Source organism: Seriola aureovittata, chromosome 9, assembly GCF_021018895.1.
Source record: "Seriola aureovittata isolate HTS-2021-v1 ecotype China chromosome 9, ASM2101889v1, whole genome shotgun sequence".
Taxonomy (NCBI): Eukaryota; Metazoa; Chordata; class Actinopteri; order Carangiformes; family Carangidae; genus Seriola; species Seriola aureovittata.
Genome location: NC_079372.1, coordinates 2,302,103 through 2,312,906, shown reverse-complemented (window position 1 = coordinate 2,312,906; position 10,804 = coordinate 2,302,103). Strand labels below are relative to the sequence as shown.

At 39.8% G+C, this 10,804-nt stretch overlaps 1 protein-coding gene across 7 annotated transcripts; it reads left to right on the top strand.

Annotated features, from left to right (window-relative positions):
- Positions 1 to 1,950: 1,950 nt before the first annotated feature.
- Positions 1,951 to 10,740, top strand: prdm2a (PR domain containing 2, with ZNF domain a). 7 transcript variants are annotated; one of them, XM_056384861.1, is made up of 4 exons: positions 1,951 to 2,076; positions 3,476 to 3,548; positions 3,993 to 8,369; positions 8,624 to 10,740. In XM_056384861.1, exon 3 carries the CDS (start codon positions 4,057 to 4,059, stop codon positions 8,335 to 8,337), a length of 4,281 nt encoding a protein of 1,426 aa, XP_056240836.1. In that variant the 5' UTR covers positions 1,951 to 2,076; positions 3,476 to 3,548; positions 3,993 to 4,056; the 3' UTR covers positions 8,338 to 8,369; positions 8,624 to 10,740. The 7 variants fall into 7 exon arrangements, with proteins under 7 accessions (XP_056240836.1, XP_056240837.1, XP_056240838.1 ...); XM_056384862.1 differs by having other exon boundaries at positions 1,960 to 2,076; positions 3,473 to 3,548; XM_056384863.1 differs by having other exon boundaries at positions 1,964 to 2,072; positions 3,473 to 3,548.
- Positions 10,741 to 10,804: the final 64 nt, after the last annotated feature.

Below are 10,804 nucleotides of genomic sequence, written 5' to 3'. Positions count from 1 at the left end.
GGTTATTTACAGTCAAGGCCTTGCAGGTGAGGTATCTCATGTTGACCTTCAATCTTGTTGCCAATGATCTAGGGCAGATGATGTTTCTCCCCTGGTGACTTCTTAGAAGAGGATGTACTTGACATGTGGCAACAACGTTAAACACACAAATATACATTATTATTGAATCTCAGTTCAGCATACTGATTAAGCAACGTAGTGCCATAGTGCATAGTGGCATTGCAAAGATTTTCTACCTATAAAATAATATATATCTTAATAATGAAAGGCATAATGCATTGAAGTCCAGTTTGTTCTCTGATAAAGATATATGAGTTGAATATATTTCGCTTGTAGCAAAGCTCATTCCTATGGCTCTGAACGCTTAGCCATGTGTGTGACATAGCTTCTAGGCAGTCAGCACCTGCTTATGCAATGATTTGATGTATGTGTCTGAGCAGCAGACCCAATTGTGAACTCTTCATCATAATGCCACAGCTGCCTTGGGCATGTCCAGAACAACTCACTACAAAGAACTATAAGCAAACATGATCACAGTGAACTTGCCACTAAATTAACTATTCGTGAGAATCTAATACTGTTTATGACAGTTTGGTTTTCAAGAGTTAAAAAAATGTCATACCATAATATATCAGCAATTCAACTGCAAAGTTTGGGAAGTTATATGTTAAACATAAAGAAGAGTAAAGTTAGCCCCGTTGTTTAGGATCTTTCATTGTGGCTTGCAGAGGTCTAGCATGCAGCTTGATAGAAAAATCGGCCCACATTTATTACAACACAAGAGATACCATGTGCCATGAGAACACCACCCATGTGCTGCACAATGTCACATATGAACATGTGGGGTCTGGTGAACTCCTACAAATTCTTTCAAAGACAGTCTTGTTGGTATGATTCTGGAGGTGGAAATAATGCCATGTGAAACCACAGGGTAGCCTTCAGCCAAACAGTGTAGGTGTGAGCCTTATATGAGCCAGTGCCTCGTGATTCAATTGACAATTGTTGGGGAAACACATACCATGTGAAACCACATATAATTCTTTAACTTGCCACCTCAGTATGACTTTCTGTTTTCTCAACAGCTGTGTAACAAAAATGACAACTGTAATGAAAAAAGACTGGCATTTTGCCTAGTTATGATGTCAGAATTACAATTGCCAATGACATGGCATATATTTCGCGGGATTAAATCAAATAAAAAAGTGTATGTTTTTTCTGACAGACTTAAATTAACGGGTTTATCTTGTTCTCTGTTTATTATGAAAAAGTATTCATCTCAAAACTAATGTTAATACTGCAAGTGATAATAGGCTATCAAAACCATGAATATAGTAAGAATTAAAAACATTCGACATTTTAAAATGTCGAACGTTTGTTGAATGCTATGCAAACAACTCAAGAAATATATCTTTGATGAAAATGACCAAAGTTACAGTGTACTGAGTTTATAACCTACTTCCTTATTGAGACTTTATTATATTGCGCTCTCTACAGGTCAAATCAATACACTGCAAGGATGAAGTTGAGAAATAAAATATGAGATGTGGCTGTTTTATGAAGTTAAAGCAAAGTTAAAGGTTAAAGTCTTTTATCAAAATTAAAGACTTCAAACGTGTCAACATGTAGGCTAAAGATGTTGCCTTGAGTGTAAAGACTATAGTTTCAATATAGTTCGTTTTTTGCATCACAATTTTAGATGAATACGACATAAATTATCCAATAAACGAGCTAGAGACAGCAAATGTAATTAAAATAATTTAGTCAAATATATAATATTTTAGCGGACAGCACTGTCTGTACATTTTAATGAAACAAATTATACAGGGTAGCGGTGATGCGCCACTGTTCTCATTAGCCTGAGGGTGACAGCTGCCTTTTGCTATGATGATTTCTTTCCTTCCAGCGCTTAACAAACCTGTTGCTGATTGGTCAACATTTGACATCCACATTTTCTGACCAATGAGGACTCCAGAACCTTGTTGGTGCATTGAGGAAGAAAAAACAACACTGTCCACAACCTGCACTAGAGGATTATTTCAAACCATTCTACGACAGTTTGTCTGCCAGCACAAGTAGGTACGGAAACTGTAACGTGCCCGCGATTATAACAGTCGGCATTCGTAACGGTGGTGTCGAACATAGTATCCTAAATGTAGCCAGAGCTTGCGAGCTAGCATTGTGGCTAGCAGTATATTGTTAGTGCTTTCCTGTCGATAACCGCTGATTTCTTTCACCTGGTAAGTGAAGCCTTGTCATAGGATCTTGGCTGTTGTAAGTATGTAATTTACAAGACACCTTCTTTTATCTGGAGGACAGTGGAAGGGCTGGTTTAGAGAAGCCAGTTGACCTTTCTGCGGACGAGCTAGCAGCCTCTGTAGCAAAACAGTAATGTGACGACGTGTTGTGTGACCAGCTAGCAATGGTGCAAGGACGGGGGAGCGTCATCAAACCAGGTGAAGCAGATACGTGTTAACGCACCCTAAAGCTAAACCGACTTATAAAATCCAGATAATTTAGATAGCTAAATTTATTTTAAATCCACTTTATGTGTAATTGGTGTCAAATAATTGCAGCGTAGATGGATGGAGTTAGAAGATGAATAGTAAGAAACTGGCTCAAATAATTAGTATACATAGGCCCTTGTATGGTGTTGGGGACAAAATCGCTTATGCCAATATGATATCAAACAGATTCAGTTTTATTTGTGCACCCAGAAATCATGGCGTTTGTCTTGGTTAATAAAAATGTAACGTATATTAAGCTATACGGTATTTGTTTACATTTTCTCTGTGTCTACAAGTGCCTGAAACTAAAGTGCGCTAACAATGGAATGATCAGGCAGCATAAATAAAAACGAATTATTTGTGCATATACATGAGCAAACTGTTAAATAAGCGAATAATTGAAATAACAACTGAGTAAAACAGATTTTGATTCTATAAGCGTTCAAGAGCAGGACAACCCTGGCACATATGATGGGCCTGCTCTTTGGTCCTACCAAGCAGGAGAGGAATGTTAAAATGCACCGAACCTTATCTGTTTACGAGTATGTAGCTATCAATCACTTAATTGACTAAGGTGTGTGTGTGTGTGTGTGTGTGTGTGTGTGTGTGTGTGTGTGTGTGTGTGTGTGTGAGTGAAAACACTTGTTGTATTTAATGCTGTAATTTGCTACAAAGCGAGTGTCCAGTTGCTTATGCTGTATTTGCTAGTTCACAATGTAACCTTCATATGCGCGAGGGACATTAACTTCAGATAATAAGACAGGACTGAAGGCTTATTATGCAGCCAAATGAACAGAGAGATTAAGTACAATATGCTCAACTACTCCCACACCACAGTTGTTCACTGTGGCCACTTTTTATTTCTTATCATTCTGTAGTTCAGACTTAAGTGTCCCACTATATATTGGACTCCTTTCACAGTTTTTCATTTTTTAATTTGTGCTTTGCTGTTTTCTTTCTTCCTCCAGCAGAAAATCGAGACAACCCTGTGTGTTCATCTGTCAAACAAAACATGGCTTCTTCTCTACACTGACCATTAAAATGGTAAGATGGTGTGATAACAATTCTACAAATTATTTGAATTTAATGTTGACTGTTTTTCATTAGATGCTTAGGATATGTAGTGTCTTCATGGTTGTGTACAGTTTTCAAGAATGGGAAAGTGGTAAGATATTAAAGATAAGGAATGGCCTACTCTACAGTAATGTTGAGGGCTGATGCATTATGCCCAATCAAATAAAATATAGACTTAGTTTATGAAATTAATAACATTAGAAGTAGAAATACATCTTAGGCAGCACCTTTTTAATGAATGAATTGCAGCATAATAAAATAAATTGATGAAGCAGACAACTCAAACAGCAGTTAAACAATTCCTGACTTATTGATTTGCATTAGAGTGTAAAGATTCAATGATTAGATTTCACAAGTGTTCATGATGCATGTTTAAGTTCATTTGATACAATATCTTCTTAATCTATTCAACAGGTGTAACGGTCAGAGTCTTGTGTGAAAGACGTTCTTCAGAGAACTGGATCAACCTCCACAGAAGATGGAGGACTCTCCTCACTTGTACTTTTCTGAATTTGGAGATAATGAGGATGTAGAGGAGGAGGAGGAGGAGGAGGAGGAGGAGGAGGAAGAGGAAGAAGAAGAAGAAGAAGGAGAAGAAGAGGAGGAGGAAGATATTTATCAAGAGGAAACTAACATGGAACCAGACATGATTAGGTCTCTAAACACAGATATTCATAAACATCCCAATCAGGATACAGAGAGAGTCTGGGACTCTTTTCCCTGCCAGCACTGTGAAAGACATTTTACCAGCAAACAAGGCTTGGAAAGACACATGCACATCCACGTTTTGGCAAACAATGAGGCACATGCATACAAAAGCAATAAGAGCAACATGTCTTTTGGTTCAAATGTAGGTCAGCTGCAGCATGAGAAGATGAAGACTCTGGATTCGGGAAGTCCAGTCATGCAACGTCATACTTCTTCCCCCACAAGCTCTAACACCTCCAGTTTGTCTGCTGAAGACCACATTGCTCAGCCAGACAAACAGGGAGCATTAGACAGCCATCATGCTTGCAAGTACTGTGAAAAGATATTCACAACATATACCAACAAGCGACGACATGAGCGCAGGATCCACGAGCAGCACCTGCAACTCCCATCTGTAGAAAATACCCAGATGCCCCAGGAGGAAAGTCTTCAGAGGATTTTCACTGAAACGTCTCAACAGGAAACACAGCTTGGTGACAATCCAGCACCTGCAGCTGTTGAGAATGAAGGGGAACACATAGAACAGTACATGCTAGATATCTCTAGTAATATTTCAGAGAATCTCAGCTTTTACATTGATGGAAAGATAGTGTCGACAAGTACAGTGAGTAGCTGTGAAGCAGCTGAGGTTCATTCAGGGTCTTCAACTTTAGTGGGACTGGATGCCCTGATTCTAGACCCCACCCAAATCAGCCAGGTTTTAAATACAGATTCAGTTACAGGCAAAGAGATTCCTGGTCAACCACTGGCTAAGAGAAGAACAGCAACACCACCTCTTTTACCACAAATAAAAACTGAACTGGAGTCTGAGGTCGTGGTGTCCTCTTCGTCATCATCACTTGTATCTTCTTTAATCGAGAATCTACTCCCTCAGAACACAGAGTCCACAGTCGTGCAGAAAGAAAGAACAGTGTTCCTGTCTCCTAAGCTGAAGCAGCTCTTGGAGAAGCAGGACGGCCTTAAACCTACACTTGCCCTGATCACAGATGGCCAGAAGCCTTGTTCACCTGTCTCTCTCTCTGTCCTGCCTACTGCAACAGGAAGGTTTAAAAGAAGGACCGGATCTCCAACAAGCTCTCCACAGCAAAATCCAACATCTAATGAGGAAACACCAGCATCAGATACAGGCAATTTTGATGCTGTGAATACAGGACAGACGGAGACTCAGCAGATCTCACCTGTGCACCTCACAGCCAGTGAGAAGGATGACACAACACCATCTGTAGAGGATCCAGCAGTGAAACCTGTCTTGACAGAGAGCTGGCCCCCCATGACTGGTGGCAATTCCTGTAACCAGCAACCACTGGATCTCTCTAATACAATTAAAAGAAATGAAGATGTAGCTCTAGCTGATGCTGTGCTGGATTTGAGTTTGCAAAAAAAGAGCCTAGGTGAATCTGAACTGACATTAAATTTAGTTTCACAAACAGCTTTAAAAGAAGAACAAACAAATATATGTATGGTGGAGGAAGCCTTAATGAATATTGGAAAGCAAAATGAAAGCCTAGGGAATCCTGAGGCTCCTTTAGTCACAGACTTCACCATAGTCTCAGGTTCAGATATGGTGACCCCAGTGGAACCTGTTGCAGAAGGTCTTGTGTATGGACTCGCCCTACCCCCCAATTCTCTGACTCCATCTTCTGCCTCCCTTACCCCAGTTACCTTGCAGCCAGCTTCGCCGTGCACTATAGCATTTGCTTCCCCAGCCTCACACACTGTGGTCTCTACTGCTCCTTCATTAATCACAGTTTTGGCGCCACCACAACCTATTTCTAACCCTTCAAGCCAACCAATCCAGGTATTAGCCCCAAATATATCCCCTGAGCCCTTGGTAATCTGCTCAGAAAATGCATTAAATTCTTCAGAGTGTGATTTAACTACTGCATTTGCAACAACAAATTCTGCAAACCTTGTCACACTCTCCCAACCCCTTGATCCAACTTTAAATCTACCAGGCCACATGTTTCTCACTGATCAGATTGCTCTAAATCCACCTATAGTTGACTCCGCTCCTGTGTCTGAGGTGCCGTTCTCACCAACTGTAACTTTAAATGACTCCCTCATCAACTCTTATAACATTACCAGCAACACAGTGTTGATCGAGTGCACAATAGCTCTTGAAGCCCCAGGTAGTGTAGTCCCTGCTGGAATTACCTTACAGGAAAACACTCCTGAGGCTCCAGCACCTACACAAATGGTTGTTAATCATATAGAACAGCAACAGATTGTTTCAGTGCCCAACCCTCAAACTGTGGACCCCACTATTCTTGTGTCCTCCATCACAGAATCAGTAACTCTGTCCACCACCACCACCTCAGTGGTATCTAATTGTCATTCTGTGGGTGAATCAAGTCCCATCGCAGAACCTGTTGTTAATGCAGAGCCACCAGGCACAAAAGAGGAAGAAGCTGCTGACAGTACTGTTTGCATACCCGAAATACCATCTAACACCTCACCCCCCTCTGAGAAAGCTGAAGAGGACGAATCCTCAAATAACACACCAAATGATGCACAACAGCAGACTTTCACCAAGAATTTCATCTGCAATGTGTGTGATAAGCTTTTCCATTCAATGAAAGAACTAGGCCATCATGTAGGTGACCATGCTGATGAATGGCCCTACAAATGTGAATTCTGCGTGCTGCTCTTTGGCAAGCCCTCTGCTTTGCTTGACCATCGATCAAGCCTCCACGGTGTTGGCAAGACTTATGTTTGCAGTGCATGTACAAAAGAATTTGTCTACCTTTGCAATCTGAAACAGCATCAGGAGGAATTACATCCTGGCCAGCAGTGTACATACACCGAAGAAGAAAAGGGAAAACTAAGACCTCAGAACTACAACAATGCAACAAAGGTCAACACAGAGTCTTCAGTGCACGATGTTCCAGAGGAACCCAAGAAATTGGTGAAAAAGGAGGAAGGTGAAGTAGATGTAGGTGCTGAAGAGCTGTTTACAACAATTAAAATCCTGGCCTCAGATGGAGGCAAAATCAAAGGGCCTGATGTTCGTCTTGGCATTAACCAGCACTATCCCAGCTTCAAGCCTCCTCCATTTCCTTACCATAACAGATCACCTGCTGGCTCAGTGGCTTCAGCCACAAACTTTACCACCCACAACATCCCACAAACCTTTAGTACAGCTATTCGGTGCACCAAGTGTGGAAAGAGCTTTGATAACATGCCAGAGCTACACAAGCATATCCTGGCTTGTGCAAATGCCAGTGATAAAAGGCGATACACACCCAAAAAGAATCCTATACCTCTACGCCACTTTGCAAAAACTCAGAATGGAGTGCTGTCGACTACAAATTCTACTAATGGACTAAATGCTTCAAACAGAGCCAGCCAGTCAAACAGGTCCAAACCTAACCAAGAATCGCCAGTAAAGATGAAATTCAAAGTGCTGAACAAAAGGAAGAAAAAGTTGGTCCAAAGGGTTATGCCACAGAGGAACAAGTCAGTCTCCTCATCAAATAAAGTGTCGTCTGCACCAGTGCATGAGCAGCAGGAGATTTTTGTGTGCCCACACTGTAGCAGGGAGTTCACAATGCGTCGCAGCAGAACCAAACACATGGCTGTCTGCCCCAAGAAACCTAAAGAGGCAAAGAAAAGGAAAGAGGGAGGAATCTCTGTGACAAAGGAGAATGATGGACACCTGCATAGAGGTGTTTCTCATGTTGAAGAGAAACAACAACGAGCCTCACCTCAACATAAAACCAGATTCCAGACTTCTGGCCCCGCTAAGAGGCCTGCCATCCTACCAGTGCAGACTGTCTTCTCAAACAAAAGAAGTAAAATAATCATAAAAGAAAGCAAGCAGCCAACACAAGAGACACAAACTCTGAATGAACTTCCAATTGTTCGCACTTTCAACCCCTCTATGCGACAGTATAGCAGAGTGCAGCAAAGTGTCAAAGGAATTCCCATTAAAATCACTATAGTGAAACCACAACAGACTGCACCACAGAAGGATGAGCTGCCTCCTAGCCAGAGCCAAGAAGAAGAATCCGGAGGCGTTACCAGCAGCTCTGAGCAGAGCGCTACAGCTTGAAGACTACTCCACGCCCCCCAGAGGATCAGCAGGTATTTAAAGAACATTTAGGTTTATCTGCAAAAATGATAAAATTAATCAAGTTAAGTGATCTATTAAAAGAAAAGCACAGTAATAGGTCATATATATATATATATATATATATATATATATATTATATATATATATATGTGTGTACAATACAAATTATGTAATCAATGTATATAATGTATGTATTGATACCAGGGCACTCGGTAACATTGTTAAACTGCTCTGGATCAGTGTGTTTTGTTTTGTCACTTTTCAGGACGCTGCTGTATGGCTCTCCTCAAACATCTTCAGCCATACTAAAGGGAGATTACTGCTAATCACACTGTAAACTGCATAGATTGCATTATTCTGTACAATAACAATGACTGAATCCAGGACGGATAAAACAGATGACTGAGGACACATCAGTGAGTGGATGTGTATTTGAATGCTTTTGTAGTAGCTTGGAGTTTTGTAAATTTCCCCTTCGTTTCATAAACCTTCTGTCAACTGCTTGGATTTGCACTTTGAAGTTAATCTGACAGCTACATGTCACACAGGTGTGTTATTTAGAGAGGATGACAGGTGGCAATCATTTTCAGCATGCATTTGCACTTTTCCTTATCTGTTGTCTGTGGCCTTTTGGTTTAAACTCTTACTGCATGCTGTCAGCTTGCACTACAGCTACATTCATGTGGGGTTGATTATGTTGCAATTAGGCCTTAAACAATGAATCTAGTGTTGGTCTGATTGACAGTTACTAGTATAATTACATGGAAGACACATTAAGATTTGAAATGCGAGATTCCAGAATCATAGAAAAGTAACAAGCTCTATAGTACAGTGTGACATTGGCCACAAGCTACCTGTCTAAATTCTGAATATCAGCACTGTTGATTACTGTTAAGGAAGTCAATGTTATCATTATTCGTGTGAATGTAAGACTTAGTAGATTTAATGCTATAGCCTTTTCAAATCAAAACTGTTTCATTATGTGATTGGCCCAGTTGCTATGTATTTGTATGAGAGATTTGAGTGCTGTTTTTTTTTGTGCCATCAGAATTATATGATGTGGCTGAATGTGGCATTTAAATGAAGAGTAAACAGCTCAGTAAAGTTCAGTGTTTTCCACATGAATTTATTTTGGTGGTAGTTACATTCAACCCCACTTTAACAGATTTATTTGTATATTTGCTGAAAATGCAGATGTGCAGTTAAATGTAAAAAAACTTCCCTAAAGAACATTAGTTTGTGAATGCAATGCAATGTTCCTTTGAATGCTAATCTCATATTGTAGATTTTCAAACAATAGGCCACCAGAAATAAATTCTCACCTTTGGGAAACACTGCACTTTGATGTGTTTACACTGTAATCCCAAACAGAAGTAATTTACTGTTCTGTACATCTTGGATACATCATTGCAACTTTTACAATAACAAGTGTTCAGTCTTAAACAGCACTGACACAGCTTGGCTTCATTTCCTCTGAAATCATTTCCTCTGAAATCCTCAAATATTTCCAGTAGTCAGGTTTTCTGTTAGGCTTTATTTTGCACCTTTTCTACAAACCTCTGTCGAAATCTGATTTTGTGTGGGTCGCCCCCCCCCCCATTTAATGACTAAAAATATTCATATTAGAAGTACAGTCTGTTTAGGTCTTTGTCATCATTAGCACACATGCACTTCATAATTGCTTATAATCTGTATCAGTTGTCAGCAGTTCATTGTGTGAAGTGTGTATAATGAATTCCAACATGTATAAATCACAAAATGGAGATGTTAGATTAATTATGGGGTCATTTCTGCTGAAACCCTGTAGGAACATATGAAAATGTTTGTGGCAAGTTGTCACTAATCTCAAAGAATGAGTGTAACGCATTGTATCTGTATGATTTCAGTTTTTATAAGCTACTAGCTTGAAGTTACAGTGCTATACAGGGTACTTATTTAATCATGATTGAACCGAGTTATATTAATTTGGACAAACTAAAACTTGACAGTGGTCTGTATCTGAAAGAGTAATGGTACTTCAATTTTACATTTTTGCCTTTTCAGCCCTCGCTGGTAACATTTCTTTCATTCAGACAGACTGTAATGTGTAGGATGTACAGGATGGTTTGGGAGACTGTTATTTAACTGTGAAAAGTGCTTGTAGCATTTCGAAGTGTAAATTGAGTCATGTATATTTATTAATAATTTAAAATCACGTTATCAATCTTGGAACAGTTTCTCTCTATGATTTGCACTAAAGTTTTCTTCAAGCGAGAGTTCAAAATAAATGGAGAATGTTAAGGTTATATGTGAAGTTTGTGTAAAGCTTTCTTTACTAAACCAACCGAGCTAATGACATTATTGGAGGTGTGTGAATTAATAAATAGATTTGATTTTGGGAAATGATACTATCAGGAACTGTTATTTCGCTGTGTTGACTGATGACCTGTATCTTACGTAGCGTCCT

What these genes read in the sequence shown, in the direction of transcription:
- prdm2a (XM_056384861.1), top strand. Translation starts at nt 4,057, where the DNA reads ATGGAGGACTCTCCTCACTTGTACTTTTCTGAATTTGGAGATAATGAG.